Raw genomic sequence first — 24,222 nt, 5'->3', positions numbered from 1 at the left:
GTGCAAGTGGTTTATTTACCTGATTAGGCTCCGTTTTTATAATCTGAACTACGGATGGATTTCACTCTTGAAGTATGTATTTTACAACCATATTGTTACGGGATACATCCGTTCTCCCCTTTATCTACAGACACTTGACATCTTCAATTATATTTCATAATCCCCTTAATTTACTGGGGCTCGGTAGCTGTCTTTTATCACCGCCATCTTATCCTTTTCCCTCCTTTACAACGTCCATCCACCCCCAAACCCAAATTCACTGTTCGTTTGTTTCTGATTGTAGTCGGAAATCGCACCTTCTCTCCTTTCCAAGGTGGAATGGGATTAAAAATCAAACACACAAAGTCACACACAGAAATTAACCAAAGGCCTCCCTGTCGCTAACATATATGTAGTCTATTGATTTCTGAGCCTGTCCAGCAAACTTCCCGACCAATCATCATGCAACCCCCGAGATCGCCATGATCGTGTCTTACTCGCCCATAACAAAATATATCAAGATAAAGACAGGGGAGGAATCTGTCAAGTGAAAAGACTGAGGGAGACATGGGCTGACGATGGCTTTGGATCAGAGCACGAGCCTTAAATACGATTTCCCGCTGTAAGAGGTGTGATGCTGCTTTTTAGCAAGTGAGAAAAAGACTAAAATAACGCAATAATAATAAAATGTCCATGCGTCTTCCACATTAACTGGTGCAATTGCTAGTCTTGTCCCAGGGCTGGGGCGCTTTGCTCAGAAACTAGCTAGTGAGAAACAACGTCTCAGGAGTCACAGTGACATCACCCATAAACACAAAAATCTCTCATTCCAGGATCAAGGTCTGGACAGAGAGAGATGTCAACGAGAAAAATAATAAGTTTAAGTAAAAAAAAAACTAAAAAACATCTCACTTGCTACCTCGTGTATCGCTTTTCCCAATCAGAGAATTCCCGGCACAAAGGAGTCATTGTGCGGAGAGAGACTAGTGGCATTGTCTTCCAAAGGTTAGCCCCCACCCCACCCCACCCCACCTCCCACCAACACCAACCTCCCACCGCACACCACCAGTCCGTGGCCGCGCCTACCCCGGGCCGGACCTCCCCTGCATTCTGTGGAGGTTAAGTGGAATGCGGTGGGTAAAGATAGGTAGAGCCTGGGCCGGTCTTTCTGGAGAAGGAGAGACGGGGGCAAGAGAGAGAGAGAGCCCTTCGGAAATTCTTCAATTAAGTCCAAAGCTGTTTCGGAAATGTCACACATTTTTTTAAATCCTCATTTATTTTCTGCGGATCATACAGATTGAGTATCTTTGAGTAAAACTGATTATAACTGGCCCTCTACACCTGTGTTGACCTGCAAATTGACCTCCATCAGTGAGAAGTGAGAAGGTACAAGGCCGAATTTCATGGGTCTTTAGACAGGCGTTAGGTAGCAGGTGAAGCGTCTGGCTCAATGACGCCGACATGTAGGCTGCAGTCATTGGGGATCGAACTAGGAACCTTTAGATCAGGGACTCTCACACCCTAGCCACTGCTGACTAACCCCTTCCTACTCCTGAACGACGTGTATCAGCATTCACTGTTAGTCGCATTTGGATGATCCTGATCCTGTAGTGACATAGCAGGTGGATGTGGCACTGGACACATCTGGGTGGACCCTCCCACTTGATGTCCCTATAGGGTAGATATCGAGGTGGATAACCCCGGGCCCACGGTAAACAGCAGAGGGCTCTGACCTCCTGGGGAGCTCCTCCTCCGGACGGTCCTGATGGTGGCGGATGAAGAAGCGCTCAGCGTCCTCCCGCTCGCCGTCCGTCACCAGGCTACCGTTCAGCACGGAGACGGAGGGAAGCCTGCACACACACACACACACACACACACAGACAGGAAGGACATTTTGCTTGATGATTGGTAAGTGGAGCTTGTTTTGAATACACTCAAATGGCTTTGTTTCGTGTGTGTGTGTGTGTGTGTGTGTGTGTGTGTGTGTGTGTGTGTGTGTGTGTGTGTGTGTGTGTGTGTGTGTGTGTGTGTGTGTGTGTGTGTGTGTGTGTGTGTGTGTGTGTGTGTGTGTGTGTGTGTGTGTGTGTGTGTGTGCGCACGTGCGTGTGTGGAGAACTCACTGTGCCACTATGAGGCTGCGTCGCTGCTGGTCAGTGTATGGCTGCAGTAAGGGAATGCCCATCACTTTCACCTCCGCCAGTTTGGGGAAGAAATTCAGACTGTCAACGTCCTCCCATCTGCTAAGCCCTGTGATGGCATACGCATGGAAAACGTGACTTTTTGGAGAGTTTGTTGGTGCTTTAGTTGAGACATTGCACGATGAAATGACTGGCGTGAGACATGAGTCCATATCACAGAGAAGACCGGACAGCAAAAGCAACCGCCATCCTATCCACCTCCAACATTCGAGTGTATGCTATCATACAGCATACACTCCATTACAGTAGTATAATACAAGCCTCTGAAGTAAAGAAAGCTGAAGTAGGATATTTACATTCAACATCATTCATAATGTCCTAATGACCACAAACGAGTGGTACAGCTATAGAGCGCCTCAAGGGCCGAGGCCACATAGCCTCGAACCCATCCAGAGATCATGATACTATCAATAACAATCGGAGCGGGAGCCGATAAATAAATAATGTAACCTTCCCCACCAATGAAAAAAAACTAATGTTAGCGGTTGTTAGTGGCTCTCTGGTTCAGTGGTCTGGGGGCTACAGAGGAACCTGACCCACCATCAAAGGCCCTTAATCAAACTCTTCCTCCCTAGCTTAGCCTAGCCTAGCCTAGCCTATCCACTTAGTCAGTTGGGCTACGTTCAGACCTGAGTTATTGAGGTTGATGTAGCGCAGCTTGGGGAAGAGGCGCTCCAGCGTGTCGGGGGGGTCCTCCACAGAGCCCAGGCTGTTGTTGGCCAGCACCAGCATCTCCAGACGGGGGTACATGGCCCCCAGCTTGCGGACCTCCGCCCATTCCTGCAGCTGGTTGTCTGTGATCTGCAGCAGCCGCAGGGACAGGCAGGGCGTCCCGGACTCCACCACCTCATCGTAGAGGTTCAGGCACAGGAACAGCTCCTCCAGTCTGGTGTGTGTGTGTGTGTGTGTGTGTGTGTGTGTGTGTGTGTGTGTGTGTGTGTGTGTGTGTGTGTGTGTGTGTGTGTGTGTGTGTGTGTGTGTGTGTGTGTGTGTGTGTGTGTGTGTGTGTGTGTGTGTGTGTGTGTGTGTGGGGGGGGTAGAGAGGGTGTTTGGAGAAGATCAGTAGAAGCGGAAGGGGGTATTCGAAGTACTGATGACCAACAATACCCAAGCAATCTCAATAATCAAAGGGAATCCTATGACTAAAATTCAGAGGTGACCAAGACTCGAGGGAAGATTAGAGCAAGGAACAATCGTTGGAACACGGTTGCCATGAGGACTCTCTTACTCTGGGGTGTGGCTGGTGAGCGTGTGCACGGTGTCCCATGTGATGTGCGTGTTGATGAGGACCAGCCGGCGCACCCTGGAGAACACCTCGGCCAGGCTGGGCTCCAGCTCCACGCCGCTCAGGGGGTTCCTGCTCAGATTCAGGAAGTCCAAATGGGGGACGTTGGAGACGATGGTCCCAATCTGGCAACCCCAAAATATAGATGGTGATTGCGTCGTTGACACATCCGTTGTCAAGAAACGTGAAATTGGTAGGATATCAGTACATGTAGGAGGTTTTGTGTATTGTTTAATGATCGATAATGTATAGATTCAATAATATAGCATATATACTCAATTATATCAAGTATCTCAACCGTTTGTGCATACATTTTTTACATCTACAATACTAGTACTCTAGTACTTGTACTCATCCCACTATATTTTATTTTAATCTCTTATACAATTTCTGTCAATAACCAAGAACTGCAGTAACACTGCAACACCAGAGGTGGTGCTGTTGTGCCTCCAGCGTTCAGTTACCCTGCCGTACACACACACCTCTTCCCAGTCCTTGAGTTGGTTGTGGGACAGGTCCAGCTCGACCACGTGGGCGCAGAACGTGGCCACCTCCGTCCTGTCACCGGCCTTGGTGATCCCGCAGTCATTCAGCACCAGCACACTGGGCAGGTTGAGCCGATCTGAGGCCACCACACAGGAAAGTTACGAAATGTGTCCCTGTTGTAATAATCTAGGGAAGGTCACACATGTAAACAAGTGTGTCTACTGCTAGAAAGTCTGTTATATACAAAACTTGTCAATCAGACAAGGTCTATGAAAACAGACAGCAAAGAATTTTTTAAATGATCGCCCTTCGCTCTGTAGATACACGAGACACGCCTGATTATATCAAATAAACACTGTAGCTGTCAACATGCATTGCTTAAAAACTCCTTATCCTTGCACCCTGTCCTCGCACTCCAACAAAAGAGTGTGAAAGATAACCACTGGTGTTAGCGCAGATTGGGGGGCCCACGGGGAGAGACCCTGGGGTTAACTGGTGAGAGGGGAGGGTCCAGGACGCCACGGCTCACCTTTCACCGGGGAGCCCGGGGGGCTAGGCAGCACCACCACCCCCATGCCCGGGCCCCGGCAGTAGGGGAAGTTCTCCGGGTTGTACTTCTCACTGACCACCTGGACGAAGGAGCGCCCCTCCTCCTCGTCGGAGGATGAATCCATGGCCCCGGGCCTAGCGCATCGAGGCAGGGGACAGAGGTAGCAACACGGACACCGTCAGCCTGGATTGGGTATCAACATGGCTGTAAACGAGCCCAGAAAGGGCCCCTTATGGACACACAATGTCTCATGCAAACATTAAACAAATAACGGATTCAAACCTGATTCAGTGCATGCTTATCTAATGGTAGAAAGTACTCTATAGTTTGAGGAAGAATCCATGTGAGACTAGTAAAATACCAACATAATAGTAGGCATTTTATAGTATTCGAAATGGCCAAGAAAATGGTATTGCATCATACAAAGTATTTACTGTAGACCTATCAATTAGTACAAATAGTATTTTAATGAAGAGCATCACACATTCACACTTAAGATGTGAACGTGAATACAAACTTAGTTTCTTAAAAAGAACCATGAGATACCGTCTTACCTACAATAAGTCAAGTCAAGCTGCCTGTTGATATGTGCTCTTTCTCTCTCTAAAGCGTGCTGATAAAAGTCAGTCTGTGCGGTTGCTCCTCCCAAGATTCTGAGCCTCTCTCCAGAAAGCAAAGATAAAAATGTCGCAGCGGCACGTGTCCAATAGAACACAACACACACAAAGCCAGCTTTAAGTCCTAGTCACTCTCTAGGAAGAAATTAATACAATTTAATAAAAAATGTCTTGCACCGTGAACCACGAAATTCAGGTCATTTGTAGTTCTTGGCACATCCAAAATGATGAATAATAAATAGTCATTATTGATCCTCCATTTCACAATGTGAATATTATTCACAACTTTTTTTCTGATTCACAATTTATTTCAAAGGACCCAAATCAGTAAAAGAAGAACTAAAATATATTTTGCTAAAAAGCTACGGTTTTAATTTGTGGTGACTTTATGGTCATTACTTTTGATCACCGCCTTTCTATTTCAATGTCATTCAAATTATGTTTTTCTGAAGTACAAGGTTGGTGTAATTCTATACATTTTTTATACCAACTGACCCAACAGAAAATATGTTTACACCCTGGAGTTACATATCACGCTGAAAGCGCCAAAAGTTTAGATAAAGTTAGGCATTACCTAAATGTATTATACATTTTCTATGTAAAATGCTGAAAGCTCCTAGAGTCAAATAAAGTTACGTTTAATATAATTGTATTATATATTCACACTATAGATGTACTGCCAGAGCATAAGGATGGATAACATATGGTTACTTTGTCTATCAAAGTACCCTGGCTAGATTACTAGACGCAATTACTGTTATGAGCAACATCTGTGTTAACTTTACTATAATGCCGTTACAAAAAGGTGCAGTTTTGAATCACCATTTCTGTCTGCCTGTGTTCATCACAGGAATATAATATATTATATATTTATACCAAGTCAAATTAATCAATAAGGCTTAGAATAACTTGTCTTGACCTGTCGGTTACATAAACTCTGCATGGGACTCCTAAACCCAGCCTATTGCTTAGTAACACGTGACTTGAAACGATGGCGTGGGCCCAGCACTATTTCATCAGTTGCTCTGCTGTTTACCGCCATTTTCCCCGGGTAGAATAAAAGGTGTAACTGCCAGACATATCAGTCTGTCATCACAAACAAAGGTCCAGGCCTGTTCACGTGACGTGACGGGAAGTTGCTATTGATCTTATTAGGCTGGTTATTCTGAAGTTGAAGGACAGGTTGCACCACACTTTCGCTCTCAGTCGGTCAGCATTGACCTTGAGCCTACAATGAATTCAAACACATAATCCCATTAGATTGTTTTATTTTTAATTAATAAAAGTGTGGGGTCCTTTCGTTGTCTCCATGGGAGAAATATTTTTAAACTCTGAATTGTAAATTTACAATATAAACACAATTATAAATTCAGACACGGGTTTTCATGTACAAATATTCTTTCGAAATCACTAAATTGTTCTTATTCCCTAGATTATTTAAGACTGTACTGAAGTGATTCAATTCAAATGTTGTGGTTAATCTCGGTGCCAGATAGCTGCATACCACCGTGCTACCAGGGCCTCAACATCTGTTACCCCATATATAGAAGTCATCATGACATTAGCTTATTTAGTTAACTGTGACTCCAAGAGCTGTCCATTGTCTGCTTCGGTCATAATCTCAAGGCATCCTCTCAGTTAATGATAGCATTGTTGTAGTCTTTTGTCTATTTCTTTCATAATCATGATATCCTTGCATTGTATCAACAACAATGACACCAGGTCTATTGTCTTTTTCTGCGGTAATTATGATACACTCTCATTGAATCAGCAATGACACAAAGGCTTGCAATTGGTATGATTGTGGTGTCATTGTTAATTTAATGATGTCATCATGTCATTGAAATAACGATAACACCAAGAGATTATTCAGTGTATACTTCGTAATTGGATGACAACTGTAAAATGTATTCATGCAATATATTTAGTGGTTAACATAAAAGTAGTCTTAGTTTTTCTTAGTCTTAATACAGCTAATACAGCTGACATTGGTCACATTGTGGGTCAGCTGATCATATGACCTATATATATATATCCCCTCATCAAATTGGTCTCACCATTTGCCTGAGGGTCGGCTTAGCTCAGGAGGCAGAGCAGGTGTCTCATAACCGAAAGGTTGCTACTTCGATCCCCAGCTCCTCCTAGCTGAGTGTTGATGTGTCCCTGAGCAAAACACTTAACCTTAACTGCTCCTGACGAGCTGGTTGTCGCCTTGCATGGTTGACTCAGCCGGCGGTTTGTCTATGTATTAACCGCTGTAAGTCGCTTTGGATAAAAGCGTCTGCTAAATGCCCTAATTGAAGAAGGCCCAACAGGGTCTAAACGTATATATGGGAGCTTAAGCAGTGCTGCAGACAATTAATTTATTTCAATTAACATATTAGGCCTACATTTTAGAATGTGAACTAATAATTATGTCTCTTCATTTTGGGCAAAACATAGAATACATCTCTGTTGCCATGGTTAGATTGGTTATTTTTGATGGCAACGTGACAGCCCAAACCAGATTATCCATGCAAATTATAAGGTGGCTTTTGTGCTCCCTAGTGGTGGGCGAACTGAACAGCAATGTTTGATAGTCCAGACAGGATGAAGCGACATTTGGCTGTAGTTTTAAACAACAAATAAATGAAAGGGATTGATTCCATAAAAACTGACAGGAAACTTGGATAATAACATTTGAATGTTTATAAATCGTATGCTAAAGAATTCCCATTCTCAATTAAACATATACTAGGGGTCAAATTGGATTCAGCTACAAATCTAAAGACATAGATTTGAATCAATAATGAATATGCGCTATAAAAAATATATGAACACAGATCAATATAGTACAATACAAATATGTGGGTTAACATTTGCCCCAAGAGATGCTTTAGAGACACAGAATTGTTGTTACAGCTGCACAAAAAATAGACTGTATATTAAAAGTCAGAATAAAGGTAATCACTTTAGCGGAATTCTACAGGTTATTTCGTTAGTCGGTTAGAAGGTTAGTAGGTTGGATAAATAAATATGGCCTCTTTCTTTGTCTCTTCTCTCATTTAACGCCGTAAAAGGCAAAGGGAATACATCAGTAGCATATCCCAATGGATTTGCAAAACGGCAGGATTTAAAGCATTCTGTAATACTGGTAGATGAAAACATTTCATCAAGATTATAGAATAGAAAAACACAATTTTCTACCTAGTATCACTTTCAACCATAGAAGGTCTCACCTTCACCATCTGTCTAGCAGAAGAGAACGTATATCCATTCCATTTCAATAATTAAAAAAGAAAAGAAAATTGTACAACAATGAGGGAAAATAAAAGTTTTTTTTTTAATAGTAGGTCTACATAATTAATGCACATGCGTATGGTAACAACAACACAGTACAACGTGCTCCTAACACAAAGAGATGGTCGTTGATAGCAAAGTTAGCAGTGTCTGTGCTATCGGTTTCAGACAGCTGGGGCTTGGTTATCAAAGAGACGAGAGCACTTTCTCTGGAAAGGGTTTGACGTTTTCTGTCACAGATGGTTTCCCATATCAGAGACCGACCTGATGCTTACCTCTGATGTGTGAACGACCAAAGGAGAGACCTTTTCAGCACATTGGATGATTGGAGGTCTGTTGAGAGCCTGCCGAGGGAAAATGCTGATGAGCACTTGGTTGGTTGATTGGTTGGTTAGATGGAAAAAAAACCTGCAAGATCTCACAGCTAAAAAGGCGAAGCCCAGATATGCAATCAAAAGCTATTGCCATGCTTGTGACCAATCAAGATTACATTAAAATGGTTGACACAATTGGAAACTCAATATAAGTGGGTCTAAGCCATACAAACAAGACAATTGACCAGCTGGGGGTGCACTGCACTGCCTTTAAAACTGCCATGACAAAGGACATTTTGTACAATATGCAACGGCAAAGAATGAATTCAATGACTTCTAAATGGGGCGATACATTTTAAAATGGAGTAGACAAAACCGCAAATAAACGTAGGCCTAGACCTACATGGTGAGCGTATACAGACTAGTAGGAGGTAGATATTTCTTCAACATTGACAGTTGTGTTCAAACTGGCAAGAAGAACTCAGTAGCTTGCCTTGTGAATATAAAACACAGATATTTTAAAACAATAATAAAGAAGTGTGCACTTGAGCAGCCTTGGAGTAACAGGTTGTAGGCCACGCAGGTTGGGTATGACGTAAACATCATAACATCGCGTATGGGGCTTGTTGTGACATTAAAATACATGTTCATAAAAGTCATAACGTTCTCACATCTGAACAAAAGCGTTGACCCAATATATCACGTGTAAAAAAAAATCTTGTCATGAAGTGTCATTTGTTTGCACTCACCGTGGCGAAAGTCTTGCACTTGCAGTACCTCTATTTGCTGTTGTTCTTCGGTTAGATTACAACTGCCCCCGTAACCGGAAGTGACGATGTTCAAAAAGTAAATAAATCCAACCTCTTTTGATCTCATAGCACTTTTAGGATTTAACAACGTTTATGAAATTACATCAAACATTTAATCACTAAAGGAAATTATCGTATCTTTATGTCAAATGCATACACCTAAATATCGTATAGAAACTGAAACGTTCTTATTAGTTCAATATTATAATGGTTTAAAAATATGTTTAATTATTTCACATTATATTATTAGACACATTATAGGAATGAAATTCGATTATATTGTATTCAAAATAAACTGAGAGACGAATAGACAGAATAGAGTGAAAGCGTAGGACACATTCAAATATGTAATTTCCCTCATAGATTTATAATATTAAATTAAAGCGTTTTAATTAAATTGCATTGATGCCCTCAAAGGTGGTTATGTTTAATGACATAAACACATATGTATTATCGAAGGGACATTTTTAGCGATCGGAATTATTTTCATCATTCACCATTTGCTTCCAGGTCACATGCACGCTGTGACGCGCAACGTGTGTAACGACCTCTACATGGATAGGTTTATATTCGCTAGTAACACATTAGTATGTCACTGTCAGTAGGTAACTTGTAACATGAGATGGCTGTTCGACTTCCATCAGATAGCACTCGTATTCAGGGTTGCATGAGCGATTGAAGTCATCCCGGTCCTAGCCATGTTGACCTGGCGAAATATGCATGTTACAGTGCGAACAGTATCTGGACTTTTAAATTCCTATCGGGTGATCCGCAGCCGAGAATGCATGTGTGCACATCGTACTAGGACTTTCACCACCGGTAGAATTCTACACAATAAATTCTTTAAAGGTAGGCTTTAAACATGCATTGTATTGATTTTACAACACACCATGCCCTATAGCGAAATATACGCATACATTAAAAGTGACTTTTTTTATTCTGTAACAGTATGCGCGAAGTTAAGAAGTTTGCTATTTTCCCCATATGCATTAGACCTGGAAAACCAATTTAATGCTGCGAGGGACAAGGTGGCGGATGCCCTGCCAGGTAGCCAGTGGAGCCCCTTCGAGATGAACCCCAACCTTCCCCCCGAGAGGGCGGACATAGTGATCATCGGAGGGGGTGTGATTGGCTGGTCGATAGCCTATTGGCTAAAAAAAAAGGAGAGGGTGCGGGATGGAGTGAAAGTGATAGTGGTAGAAAAAGACCCAACGGTAATTTTCTCTGCCCTGCATTCAAAACATTTAATTTTCTTTCGCTAAATTATTATTTATTATGTAGGCTCCCCCTTGAGTATATAAAGATATGCTCCTTGCATTGATAAAAAGCCTGGGCATTCAGAGAAAAACAACTGAAAGAAGTTAGACATTTCTCTTTCTCGTCTAAAAATAATCAACTTTTCCTGCTAGTTTGTGTATGTCATAAATACATGTCTTATGTCTCAGTGTTAAAATATCTTCTGCTTTTTCCAGTATTCCCAGGCCTCCACAGTGCTCTCCGCAGGGGGCATACGCCAGCAGTTCTCCCTTACAGAGAACATACAGCTCTCTTTGGCCTCAGCAGACTTCATGCGGAATATCAACGTAGGTCTCTAACCCCAAAACATAATGTGCAATCTAAAGTGGGCTGTGGAGTCAATCATTCCTTGGGTGACTTTATATAGCTCTGCTACTTTCAAATATAAGAGAATACGCCTTCATACACGTGTTGGGGAAAAAATGCAGTATGCAACATCAAATCAATTCCCGCCACAAAAGTTCTGGATATTTTTTACCATTAACCTTGTTCTCACATTTGGGTTCTCGAATCGTCATCGGTGGTCAAACTGATGGGCAGACTCTTGAGAAAATAGCGGAGCGTGATTATTCCTCTTTAACAATGGATCCGTTTTCTTTGGGGTTGAGAATGAGAACCTTGACGTTGGCCGCTCTCTCTATCGTAGGAGCACCTGGGCGTGTTGAACCAGGAGCCGGTGGACCTCCAGTTCAACCACTCCGGCTACCTGTTCGTGGCCAACGAGAGCGTGGCCCACATCATGGAGGAGAACTACAGCACACAGAGGTTTGCCTCTCAGTCCCTCTTAAATAATAGTTTTCATCCACTTTATTTGAATACAAGAGCGCGACAAGAAAGAAAGAAGAATTGGAAGACAGAGAGTGTCTTTCAATCTTTATTTCTTTCCTTCTTCAAAATAAATTAATTGAATAAAAGGAAATGCTATATAAAGTGATAGAATTGTATTTCATGTTACTGTGATGTGGGTGAGCCTTGACCGGGGTTATGCTGGTGCTGCAGGTTCGCCGGGGCCAAAGTGTCACTCCTCTCGCCTGTGCAGTTGAAGGAGAAGTTTCCCTGGATCAACACCGAGGACGTTGCGCTCGCCTCCTACGGTAAAGCCAAACTGCTCAGGAACACGGCTGTAACTGTCGAGACCGCCACGGTTGCCATAAAAACAATTGTCAAGTTTTAGCCACTTTAATTGAATACAAGAGGGGTATCATAGTTTTTATTCACTTTATTAGTGAATACAAGAGGGCTACAATAGTTTGTAACCATTTTATTTTAATACAAGAGGGGTACCATAGATTTGGTCCTGAAAAAAAAAAAAAAAAAACTAAAGCATATCTGATTTTAATTTGGTGTTTCTCTGTTCCCCAACCTCCCCGACTCCACTAGGGCTGGAGAACGAGGGTTGGTTCGACCCGTGGACCCTGCTGAACGCATTCAGACAGAAGGCTATTTCCATGGGCGTCATTCAGAGCATTGGAGAAGTCACTGGTTGGTTAAAGGCTAAACGCATACGCTTGTGGTTTTCAATTGATTAACCCTTTTTTCTATCGCTGACATTCTGTTTTCATTAATTATTTAAGGTTTCAACTGTACATTAAACAGAATGGACACTGTTGACGGCGAGACGGTGGACGTCAAGAGAATAAAACATGTGAACGTAAGTGTAAACTGTCATGCTGACACTTCCTTCAAACAACAGCGTTCGTCCTCATCTGTAGAGTGACACCGGGGGGTCGGATGTTTTGTTGTCGTCGCTCAGGTTCGGATGCCCAACAGTCGGGAGTACCAGCCGGTGGAGTGTGCCATCGTGGTGAACGCGGCGGGGGCCTTCTCTGCTAAACTAGTGGACATGATGGGCATCGGCACTGGTCCCAAGGACACGCTCTCAGGGATGGCCTTACCGGTGGAGCCCCGCAAAAGGTAGAGGGATGGATGTGTTGAATGGTAAATGGTCTGCATTTATACAGCGCTTTGCTAACCTTTGTGTGGGGGGGGGTTGGGGGGGGACTCAGTGCGCCCTACAATCAGGGCCTAACATTGAGTCATTGATGGACACATCAATTCAGCAACCGCAGGTGTAAACCACGCAGAAATATAGAACCCATTTAATATTTAGGACAGCTGAGCAGTTTGTTATGCCCCCTCAATCATAATGTATCAATTGAGAATATATACGGGAAAATGAATAACAAAGCAGAGCCATTCTATTTTTGTAATAATAAGCCATAATCATATAATTACTATAAAATACATTATTATTGACCATCAATTTGTCTATTTTAAGAATAATATCCCACGCACCACGGCGGTGAGAGAAGGGCCGACCTGCTATGCCCAAAGTAACGTAATGTGCTTCACACAAACAACAAGTGACCAATTGTCAAACAACAAGACTATATGACTGAGTCATTAAAGTTGGGACTGACATATTGACAATCGAACCATCAGCCTAAGCATTAACGTTATCTTTTAACCACAGTTAGTTTTTCTTTGTTTCTATGATGCCACATTGCATAAAACCCATTTAAACACACAATTATATACATTTTAAATGGGTTTGGAATCGGGTAATCCTGTGCTAGCCAGGGTATGTTAAGGTGACCTTGACCCAAATGGTCGGGGACCACTGGGTCAATCTGTAAAGCCAAATGTATGAAAGGAAACTTGGGCCCTACAAATGTATTGCTCCTCCCGTCCGAAACAACTCTGTTTCATCTCATTCTTCCTTTAGTACTAAAATAACTTGTTTGTCAATGAGTAGTAGGTATTTGGTGGTATTATAATTATTATGGCAAAATAACTCTGTTTCTTTTATTCAACGTGATAATTTTGATTATTATTATGATAACTTTGCTATAGCTGAGGAATATGAACATGAAAATCCATGTCAAGTTCATGGCCTGCGATGAATAAACAAACTTTGTTTGATTTGTGTCGTGGTTAGCGGGTGGCAGGTAGGACTCAATAGCAGACAGTTCAGGTAAAGGATAATTTATTAACGCAAAAGGCAAGGAACACAGAGAACACAGGTGACGCATGGAACACAGGGAACACCGGGAACACTGGGAACACACATGACACAACTCACCACAAACTACAATGATCCGACAAGGAACAATGGAAAGACAAGGGCTTAAATACTAAACGCAGGGCATGCAACGAGTAACAGCTGAAACACATTAGGGGAGGGGGCAGTTCTAGTTTTATTTAGAAGTTTATTGAGCAGGGAAAAAATTGTTTCATACAAAATATAAATTAGATGCCATGCATACTGATTTTTAGTCAAGACTAATTTGCAACCCCTGTCCCTGGTTAGGCCTTTAGTAAAAAATTACACATGAATAAAAATACAGAAGACATCATATACAGGAGACATAAAGACAAAAACAAGGACAATGATTAATGCGTGGGCGTGCGTGCGTGCCCATGTGCGTGCGTGTCAATGTTCACAGGGTTTATTCAGTTTCAACCATTGTTGTGTGTGTTAAAAACCTTGAGCTCTGTCAATGTTTTGATTTCTGATGGTAGTGTATTCCACAGTTTAGTGCCTATTGCTACAAACGATGAGTGTCCGAATGTGGTTTTGCGCTTCGCTGTTCTACAATTTCCGCTCGTTCCACCCCTAGTTCTAATTCTACTGTTCAGTTTGTTTATCAATTGGCAGAGTATTTCTGGAGCAAGGTTGTTCAAACACTTGAAAATTTTAAAAATGAAAAGTTTACAAAGCTGTCAAATCCCAGTAAATTGTGTTTCTTTCAAATTTGGCCATGATGCCATCTAGTAGGTTTCTGATCCATTATTTTAAGTGCCTGTTTGTGCCTGTTTGTAATGACACAGGAGGGAAACTTGACCAGACATGGGGAGAAACAAGACAGAGATACCAAAGTAAAACAGGAAACACAACAAAACAAGACAAGGAAACAGACAGACCATGACAATTTGTTTCCCATTTTCAAGTCATTCTATTGATCTGTGCGATCACAGTTGCTGGGATTTAACTAGTAGGCCCTGCCACAAATGTATTTCAACAGACTCTTTACATTCATATTTGTCACTTCACTGACTACTGTCCCATCACCAGGTTTATCTATGTATTCAACTGTCCGGATGGGCCAGGGCTGGACTGTCCCTTCCTGGTTGACTACTCTGGTATTTACTTCAGGAGAGAGGGCCTCGGGGGAAACTACATCACTGGGACATCCCCAGAGGAGGTTTGGAAATGCGCTGCTTGGCTTTGCGTACTTTTTGCAGGAAAACATATTTGTGTTTGGAAACGTTTCTTTCTTATGCTTGCCTGGCTGTAGGATGCAGAGCCCGATGTCAGCAACCTTGATGTGGACCACGAGTTCTTCCAGGAGAAAATTTGGCCTTCATTGGCTCATCGCGTCCCTGCTTTCGAGAGCCTTAAGGTACGATTAGAGAATCCATGTCCTTGTGCCACCAAAACCAGATCACAGGGGTTGTTGGCACGTTCAGACCAAAAGGCATGTTGGTTCATAGAGTAATAATGAGATTTATGGGCTTTCTGACCTTGTCTGACCCTATGAATACTGCTAATACACAAACATGTAGATGTTGACACTAGAGTTCTCAGTTTAAGGCATGATAAAGATTCTATGTCAAAATCAAACCGAAAGTATTCTTGTTTTTCCATAATATCTGAGCAATGCAAAAAAATTGCATTGTGTGGTTGGATGGGGATTTAGGAATCCCCTCAGCCCAAAGTATGACAATACCAGTATTTATACGAGCAACCTTGTCGGACACCACAAACACTTTGGCTCAAAACAACCCCCAACAACCCCTCCTCTCTCTCCCAGGTGACTAGCGCATGGGCCGGCTACTACGACTACAACACCTTCGACCAGAACGCCATCCTGGGCATCCACCCGCTGGCACAGAACATGTTCTTCGCCACGGGCTTCAGTGGGCACGGCCTGCAGCAATCGCCCGCCGCTGGGCGGGCGGTGGCGGAGCTTATCCTGGACGGCAGCTACCAGACGCTGGATCTGAAGGGGCTGGGCTTCCAGCGCATCATGGCCAAGGAGCCACTGCTAGAGAAGAACATCGTCTAGTTGTGTGGGAGTAGCATGAAGACAGAAGGTTCACGAACTGTTGAACAATGCCACACTCGCCCAGGGATGTAGCAGGAGACCCTGGAGCATAAAGTATTCGGCTAGTTTGCTAAGACCCCAGGTTATTGGCAAACCAACAGAAAACACTGTTTCGATAAGTGGACCCCAGTACAACAATTCAATAAGTTGCCAGGATAAGTGTAGGAGGGGCTGTTTTAAAACTGATTGGAAAGATGCCTTCGTATTTGCTTAAGTTCTGAATCAAAATCAAGTGCTCAGTTCCCAATTGTTTTAACTTACATGCCATGCTCAGTCTCTTCAGTCTTTGAGCATGCACTGTGACATGTAAAGACAAAAACTGAACTTGTGTTTTTTCTTTTGATTGTGGGCACTATTTGAGAAAAGACCTAGCCAGGGCAGTTCATATGCAGTTACTTATGTTGTACAAAACAAACATACAGCTATGGGAGGGGCTAAACACCAATTTGGGATAGAATGGATGTCAATGGCTCATCGACTGCCCAATTTTGGAACAATGAACAATGCCACAGCGAGAGCCTGAGTTGAACCAATCCCTTGGCTGATTTTAATTCTCGACATAGAAAACGTCTTTACTTAACCCCTGGTCTCAACAAAATGTCCAAATCCTTGAATGAAGCCTGGTGTCAGTCTCACGGAAGAATCAAACACATAAATCATTAAGCAATTGGTAAGTGGAAGAGAATGGAGGGGGACAACATTACCTAGACACCTACTCTGTTGCCTTAGGATAAAATTCGTAAACGCTGACTTGTGATATTGTCACTCAACTAAATAACTATTGTGTTTTACTCTGTCATAGTTATTCTCACCAATCTACTGAAATTATTTTGTCACAAGCATTTCCGAAAACTCTTTCTAGAGGGAGCCATTACTGTAGTTATTTCAAAGTAAGAGTCAGGGGCCCCTCTAATGGGGTACCAGGCCTTAGTTGGACTAACATTTATCCACAGCCCAGAGAATAATTCACTGTGTATAAAACATTTTACAGAAAGGATATATACTTATATATGTGAGTCGCTTTGGATATAAGGGTCTGCTAAATGTAAATGTGTGCATTAACTTGCGTAGGCACAGACTCAAGCAATTGAACAGCCAAAGCTTTGTATTAATGATTGAGTTACTTGTTAGCCAGTGGTGAATACCTTAACCCAACACCGACCCTAAAGCAATTGGCCCTACTATTCAGAGTAGTTAAAGGTTCAACAGGGTAGGGGGGGTCAAGGCAAGCTGCTGAAACCTTTTAAACAAACAGTGAGAAGGAATGATCCAAGGAATGAACAATGCAAAGTCTTATTTTGACATATGTGTATACAGAGAGACATATTTGTGTGAAATATACATTTACATATTGTCTTCTGTTAAGATGCTGAGGTCCTTAAAACTCCTCAGCATCTTACAATCAAGGTTGATCTGGAGTTTATTTTGTATCAAAATGTTTTAAAATGAAGGAAATGGCAGAGAGCATTTCATATTATTGAGGCCTGTATAATGTCCTATTCCGATTGGAAAAGCTGTATTTTGCGTTCACTTTTCCAATTCTATAGGCTCATCTTTTCTCTTATTCAACATTATAAATTTTGCTGGGTTCTTTGAGTATTTGTATCTTCTCTGTGGTTAATTATATTTCATTATACAACACTATAGCTGTTATTTCTGCCTGAAACCCAAATCATTGTTTGAGGTAGCTCAATATAAGGGAGACATACAAAAAACATAAATTCTGCAATCCTAATATGTTAACCAAAGCATGGACTCCATGAGACAAAGGTGTTTTATGCCTTGCATATAATATGAATCTGTTAATTCTATCAGTATAATGAACCTGATGTAGGTTTATAATGACCTACATTAGGATAACAGATAGATTCTACCAAAGACATGTATACATATATGCATAATGGATTTACATTTATTTGGAAATAAATCCTAGAAAGATTTGCCAGGTTGGTTAAGACCCCAGGTTAGTCACCCAAGGTGAAAATGTCTTTGTTCACATGTCAACTGATACTTGTGTGGTGTAGGAGCGTTCTGAAAATGGGCCCTTGGCAATCCAATGAAATCCATTCTATTCAAATCGAGTGTTTTAACAGCTCCTTAAGCTGTGCTTTTCTTTTGTCCAACACATGTAAGCCCATAGAAACGGCCCTGGCTAGCTAGGTTTCTCCAATAGGGCCCACCTAGGAGCCAAACCTCAAGTTTCGGTTCTGTGTTTTAACGCCACTGGACATGCTCAGGGACTTGTCTCTGAGTCGGGCACTGTCGCTGAGCCACTACCTCAGACTCCCTGAGCGAGTGGGGCATGCACATAGTCTAAACAGAGAATCGTACATTTATGGCTCACCAACATGCCACCATTCATAACACGCCTGCTCTGTGAGAGGGGCTGAGATGAATAAGAATTTGGTTCATCTCGACATAGACAATGACACCAAATAACCTGGGGTCTTAACAAACCGGCCAAATCCTTTAACCTTCATAAGCGTGACTCGTTGTCTACTGGAGATACGTACATAAATATATAGTCTGGAAGTTGTGGGGGGAAGTGGTGCATATTTTGTGGCATTTAAAACCGCCATTAAATGTCAAAATGTGCTACTTCCTCCAAACTGTGTTCATGCCAGGGTACACATTGTACTTGCACACTGCACCCTCTACATGTGCAGTGCAGGCCGTACCTGCTCTGGTCCCAGACGCTGAATCCCACCCTGATAAGCCTACAGTCGGCCTACTCTTCTTTCTGCCTCTGTTTGGCGCCACATCTCCCTCTTGCATATCCAAAAACAACAACAAACAAATGAAAATATGCTTCACATATATAGAAACTCGGCCATGACAAGATGGCATGGAGGCACAGGAGTTTGCCTGCAGCGTTTCATTTTGATGCAAATCTCCAAGGGCCTTGGAGGGGTTTGGTAGTGGGGGGAAGGGAGGGTAGCTGAATCAGGGGCTGGTGGTGGGGGGGGGGGGGGGTTGTAGCACAGTTGAAAGATTTCTTTGTGAGGTCTCAAATGTTGTCAGGGGCTTGAAAACATGAGCAGCATGGGCTGCAGCACTGGCCGTGGTCAATAGATAGGGCCTTCTGCTGGTCTGAAACTACCGGCTCAACTGAAACCAGAATATTCTGCTTTCAGAAGGAAAGGGCCCCTCACCCCCTACACACACACTCATCGGGACCTCCTATCTTCCGTGTGAGTTGCATTGGAGAGGCTCTCCAGGGGCCAAGCGGGACTGCCAAGGGACTGGAGAGAGAATTGTTGTGGCTCTTGGGCACAGTGGACTTTTCATGGTTGGGGTACACTGAAGGGTGTCTAACAGAAAATAACTCAGGATGGGAGCGTTCCGGTCAGCCCCTGTGTCTGTATGGGACCGAGCGCACATGGCGGCATGTGGCTGGGATTAGGAAATTTCATTGTGGATTAAAATCTTTTCAAGGCCTTGATGGCTGCTGCTGGGTGAAAAGGAGGCTGAAGGACCAGAACACTTTCAGTCTGCAGTCCGGGCCCATGGTTGCACTGAGCAGGTAGGTGGGAATTTCCTGTACATTTATAACAACTATGTTTCAACAAAGACAATTGTTAAGTGTATTTTGAGCCAGGGTTTTGTGTTTGGTGTTATAGTTATATTGTGTATGGTGATAATGTGGAGTCCTGTTGTATTTGTTATTGGCTGTACTTGGCTGTACTAAAATGCACACAAGATGAATGAGGCTTTCCTTCATCACTTCTGCTGATGGCTTATGTAACGGTGATGTTTTAGATAGGATGAAGTTATCTGAAGATCTTCCGGATCGTTACGTTATAAGTTTTACCAAATTTCTCTGTTGTGGTTCTCAGCAGACTGTGTGGTGGCTAGATGGCTTGCCAGTTACATAAGAGAAAATCACAAAGGACACGAGAAGCGATTTCAAACAATGAGCTCAATGAAAAGACCCACACAAAAAACATTCCTCACAAAATATTCAGTGTGCTTTATATGCACGTGGCAAAACAGTTGCTGTATGGGATAATTTAAGGTTGTAGACAACATTTTGCATTCAAAAAGATAGCAAACAACCAAAAATAAATCAATCTACACAAAGTTTCCCCCACGTCTATTTGCCACCTGTTCATCAGGGGTTATTATAAATAGAAATATATTTACAGGGGATTTTAAGCACAACTACTTTAGCAAGTTAGGGTAAGGGTATTTTATCTTAGCTTTTATCTTTCTGCAAAAAACAACTGCAGCTTTTATGATGCTGTTGATCATTTGTGGAATTGTCCAATGAATTACTTAAAAATGGACCTCTATTGACCTAAGTTGTGTTATCACTTTTTATTACACTTAAACACTAAAACACTTTATCTCTAAACAGTATTATTTAAAGAGTTAATACAATCTATATGACTGGCATGGTTTAATAACACAGGACTTAATGGGCCGAGGGACCACACAGAGGATAAACCATGTTGTAAACATCATTATCCATGCCCTACTGTTAGCAGTAGCACTATACCCATATCTTCGCAGCGGGGCAGTTATGGACAAGCAATGTTCATCATCGTGCTCTAATATACTTAGTACTTCAAAACAACTGCTGATTAATTAAGATCGAAGTAATAACATTGAATAAGTAGTAATATTCTTGATTGACATTAAATGTGCAACCTATTATCATAGTCGTCTTTTCTTTAAGAATTATTGGGGGGTTTTCAGGGCGGTATAAGAATATCTCTTCCATTATAATTGCCATTTCTATGCGAACAAGATTCAGGCTGCCTTACTCTGGCACATTTACATAAGACACTGCAGGATACCATGTCAATTCTTTCAGCAAAATGAATGGAACACAAGGCATTTAAAGGGCTTATAAAATGGCTTATCAAAGTCTACAGCCTAACAGTGACAAAGGAGTGTGTGACCCAGTATGATCTGATGTTCAGATGTTCTCTGTTTTCCGTCCTTACAGCCACAGCATGTTCCAGATGATTCAGAGTCCCAAGCATGCCCAGCCCGGCGCGAACAAGAGCCACCACACCCGGTTGGTCACAAAAGACGGCCACTGCAACATCGAGTTCGGAAACATCGAGTACGGCAACCACTTTTCCTTCGTCCTCGACTTCTGGACCACCTTTGTGGAGATCCGCTGGCGCTTTGTCCTCCTCTTCTTCGTGGCCTCCTTCACCGGCAGCTGGTTCGTCTTCAGTCTGCTGTGGTACTGGGTCGCCAAGAGCAACGGTGACCTGTATGGCCAGAACCGCACAGAGGAGCATGTGCGCTGCATAGACAACGTGAACGGTCTGACCACGGCCTTCCTGTACTCCCTGGAGACCCAGACCACCATCGGCTACGGGGGCAGAGCGCTGACCGGCCACTGCGCGGGCACCGTGGCCCTCATCATCGTGCAGTCGCTCGTCGGGGTCTTCATCAACTGCTTCATGTGCGGGGTGATCCTGGCCAAGATCTCCTTACCCAAGAAGCGGGCAAAGACCATCACCTTCAGCAGCACGGCCGTCATTTGTCTGAAGAAGGGCAGCCTTTGCCTTCTGATCCGGGTGGCCAACTTGCGAAAGACCTTACTCATCGGCAGCCAGATCTACGGCAAGCTGCTGAGGACGACGGTCATGGCCGACGGCGAGACAATCATTTTGGACCAGGTGGATATCGACTTCACGGTGGACGCAGGCAAGGACAACTTGTTTTTTGTGTGCCCCTTGACCCTCTACCACGTGATCAACAGGCACAGTCCATTTTATGAGCTGTCAGTGGACAATCTGCCCCAGCAGGACTTTGAGCTGGTCGTGTTCCTGGACGGGACGGCAGAGTCCACCAGCTCCTCCTGTCAGGTGCGGACCTCCTATGTCCCACAGGAGATCCAGTGGGGCTACAGCTTCCTGCCCATCATCTCGCGCACCAAGATGGGGAAGTACCGGGTGGACTTCTCCAACTTTTCCAGAAGCGTGTGCGTAACCACGCCTCACTGCGCACACTGTTTCGAGACGGACGTGGACCAGCGTAACCATAACAGCCAGAACAATCCTGACCACAATCAGAGTGGGAAGCAGGGAATTGACAACCGTGGGTTCCAGGTGATTGACATTCAGGGTACGATGGACATCACTAAGATGTGAGGCTGGTGGAGGTACCTCGAGGAAAGATGTGAGGTCATCCCTGTGTTTGCACAAGTTGTAAACTGTAACAGCAAGGTGTTGTGTGGAGATGTTTCAAGGAAGGAGCCGAGTTCTAATGAATGTTACACCACAGTGCCCTTGTTGCAGTGCAATTACACATGTAATAAGCAATGTAAGACCCTGTATATCATGTTGTGGAACAGACTGTAACTACCCAGTGTGGGTCTGGTTAGTGTTAGCCTTTGCTATTTTGGCCTGAGCAGGACCTTTGCCAAGGTCTTCCCTTTGAGTAAGAGATGGAAATCAGGTAAAGATAGAGTGCCTCCTAATACAGCTGTTACGCCACCGGTTACATGCTGTTCCATAAAGTTATTAAATTGTAGGCCTACATGCTGCTACATTGCTTACAGTACTTTAAGGTGCTGTATGTAAGATTTGAGAATTGTAAAGAGAGGGGGAGCAGAATAGACCGCACGAGGAGTGCACATTTTTTAAACTAAACCATTGAGAAGGGTTCAATTTCACGCACCTTTGATTTGACCTGCAAGATGGATTCCCCAACCAATTGCGGAAAAAGATTCCCTGATTGGTCATAATTGAGCCTTGAGTGGTCTGAAATCTAAATTGGCTCTTTTCACACCGCATTTCCCTAACTAAGAACTGACAGATGGCTATGCCATTTCTAACTTATCTTGCCTACAGCACCTTTAAAACACTATGAACAGTAAGTAACCTCAATAATCACTTGAGAATTAAAAAAACATCAAGCTGCATCAAGTTGTTTATAGGAACTGCTCATTACAGTAAAAGTATTTTGTGAATTTGAGGAGGGAAAAGGGTTGAGACCGGCAGAAAAGGAGTAAAGAAAGCATTAGAAAGCATCGGCTCTTTGAGAAGATTAGGAGCTAGGCCCAATATAATGAAATTCAGAGAATTTTGCAGGTTGAGCAGGAGAAGCGGAACAGTGCCTTTAGGTGTTTTAAAATTGTTCTCAAAGGTTGTTTGGTTTGCAAAACCTACAAAATGTAGGCTATGAAGACCTATGTTGACAGTTAATTTAAGCTCTGATAATTAGGAAATTGTGAACATAGCTGCTAACTTTAATGTCTGTTGTTGTTGTTGTTAATGTCGTGACCTACTCTTTGTAGATCATATTATGTACTGATCTCAGGGAAACGTGTTAGCATAAATAAACTATCTTTGAATGTTTGAAGACTATGTGCGTCAACTTAAAGCATGAAATATGCAGTCAGTGTATGTTGGTATTTGGATTCATTGTATACTTTAATAATGCCCTTTGGTAGAACCTGAGAGTGAGAGAGAAAGTGATGGGATTAAAAGAGTTTGAACGAAAAGCCTTCTTACACATGAGCTGAGCATGCTCATGGACTGGCACGGTTGCACCTAATGAACTACGTACCACCTATAGCTTATACGCATTACTAGTTCATTATACAGAGGAAAAGTCTTAACATGTCAAAAAAATGCAATCCATGAAAATGGGTTAAATTAAATAGTATCAAAGCGTTTGAACATCCCAGGGCACTAAACCAAAACATATAATTGGGAAACTGCCTTGCATCGTCGAGTACAGAAGCGTGAGCTGAATCTTTAACCTATATCTTAACAGGGGGTGTTCTCTATATATTTTAGCTGTCATTACGTTTTTAAACTGCTGTGGCTGTCTCGTTAATGTCCAAATCGCAATCTCTGGCCTATGCAAATTCAAATAGGCCCATATATGCAAATAGTATAGGTTAACGAGAAGCTGGGACTGATTTTCCAAGAAGAATAGGGCAAGTCACTTCCAAACATGCTTGCAGACTGGAGGTAGGCAGTACACACACACACACACACACACATACACACACACACACACACACACACACACACACACACACACACACACACACACACACACACACACACACACACACACACACACACACACACACGTACACACACACACACACACAATGATCTTCCTACTCAAACCCCTCATTTAACGCTGTCATTGCGGTAAAAGGTGTTACCATCATAGGATAATTGGCTGAGGTTTAATAATACCCTACTATTGTATAGCCATATGGCCCCACCCAGGGCCCCCTAGTGGGGTAACCTTTCCTTCCTATGTTTGGATGTTTCCAGTGCATCCCGCAGCTTACCAACGACGGCAGCCCACGAAAGG

The 24,222-nt window shown here is 43.0% G+C and overlaps 3 protein-coding genes across 3 annotated transcripts in view; 2 read left to right on the top strand and 1 right to left on the bottom strand.

Moving 5' to 3' along the window:
- The window catches only part of tecta (tectorin alpha), a 35,581-nt gene extending 26,043 nt beyond the window's left edge, over positions 1 to 9,538 (bottom strand). The window contains exons 1-8 of the mRNA XM_056594848.1: positions 9,458 to 9,538; positions 8,670 to 8,738; positions 4,478 to 4,632; positions 3,945 to 4,084; positions 3,406 to 3,587; positions 2,807 to 3,063; positions 2,100 to 2,226; positions 1,713 to 1,829 (exon numbers count right to left, since the gene is read on the bottom strand). Of these exons, the coding sequence (XP_056450823.1) occupies positions 1,713 to 1,829; positions 2,100 to 2,226; positions 2,807 to 3,063; positions 3,406 to 3,587; positions 3,945 to 4,084; positions 4,478 to 4,622 (968 nt within the window). The 5' untranslated portion in view covers positions 4,623 to 4,632; positions 8,670 to 8,738; positions 9,458 to 9,538. The remainder of the gene's footprint in view (positions 1 to 1,712; positions 1,830 to 2,099; positions 2,227 to 2,806; positions 3,064 to 3,405; positions 3,588 to 3,944; positions 4,085 to 4,477; positions 4,633 to 8,669; positions 8,739 to 9,457) is intronic.
- Positions 9,539 to 10,045: 507 nt separating this feature from the next.
- foxred1 (FAD-dependent oxidoreductase domain containing 1) lies at positions 10,046 to 18,470 on the top strand. The gene is made up of 11 exons (XM_056595248.1): positions 10,046 to 10,366; positions 10,511 to 10,731; positions 10,990 to 11,100; positions 11,460 to 11,578; positions 11,813 to 11,907; positions 12,194 to 12,295; positions 12,388 to 12,464; positions 12,567 to 12,727; positions 14,889 to 15,018; positions 15,112 to 15,216; positions 15,628 to 18,470. Exons 1-11 carry the CDS (start codon positions 10,216 to 10,218, stop codon positions 15,880 to 15,882), a joined length of 1,527 nt encoding a protein of 508 aa, XP_056451223.1. The 5' UTR covers positions 10,046 to 10,215; the 3' UTR covers positions 15,883 to 18,470.
- A 515-nt stretch (positions 18,471 to 18,985) lies between these two features.
- Positions 18,986 to 23,163, top strand: LOC130386309 (ATP-sensitive inward rectifier potassium channel 1-like). Its single transcript, XM_056595142.1, has 2 exons — positions 18,986 to 19,444; positions 20,873 to 23,163. Exons 1-2 carry the CDS (start codon positions 19,428 to 19,430, stop codon positions 22,032 to 22,034), a joined length of 1,179 nt encoding a protein of 392 aa, XP_056451117.1. The 5' UTR covers positions 18,986 to 19,427; the 3' UTR covers positions 22,035 to 23,163.
- The last annotated feature ends 1,059 nt before the right edge of the window (positions 23,164 to 24,222 follow it).

The sequence above is a fragment of the Gadus chalcogrammus genome, chromosome 7 (genome assembly GCF_026213295.1).
Source record: "Gadus chalcogrammus isolate NIFS_2021 chromosome 7, NIFS_Gcha_1.0, whole genome shotgun sequence".
NCBI lineage: Eukaryota > Metazoa > Chordata > Actinopteri > Gadiformes > Gadidae > Gadus > Gadus chalcogrammus.
Note: the sequence above shows the minus strand (reverse complement) of the source record. Positions and strands in the feature narration are given on the sequence as shown.

What these genes read in the sequence shown, in the direction of transcription:
- foxred1 (XM_056595248.1), top strand. Translation starts at nt 10,216, where the DNA reads ATGTTGACCTGGCGAAATATGCATGTTACAGTGCGAACAGTATCTGGA. An exon ending in GAGCATTGGAGAAGTCACTG is followed by an intron (nt 12,296 to 12,387) that starts GTTGGTTAAAGG and finishes TAATTATTTAAG; the next exon opens with GTTTCAACTGTACATTAAAC. An exon ending in CTGCTTTCGAGAGCCTTAAG is followed by an intron (nt 15,217 to 15,627) that starts GTACGATTAGAG and finishes TCTCTCTCCCAG; the next exon opens with GTGACTAGCGCATGGGCCGG.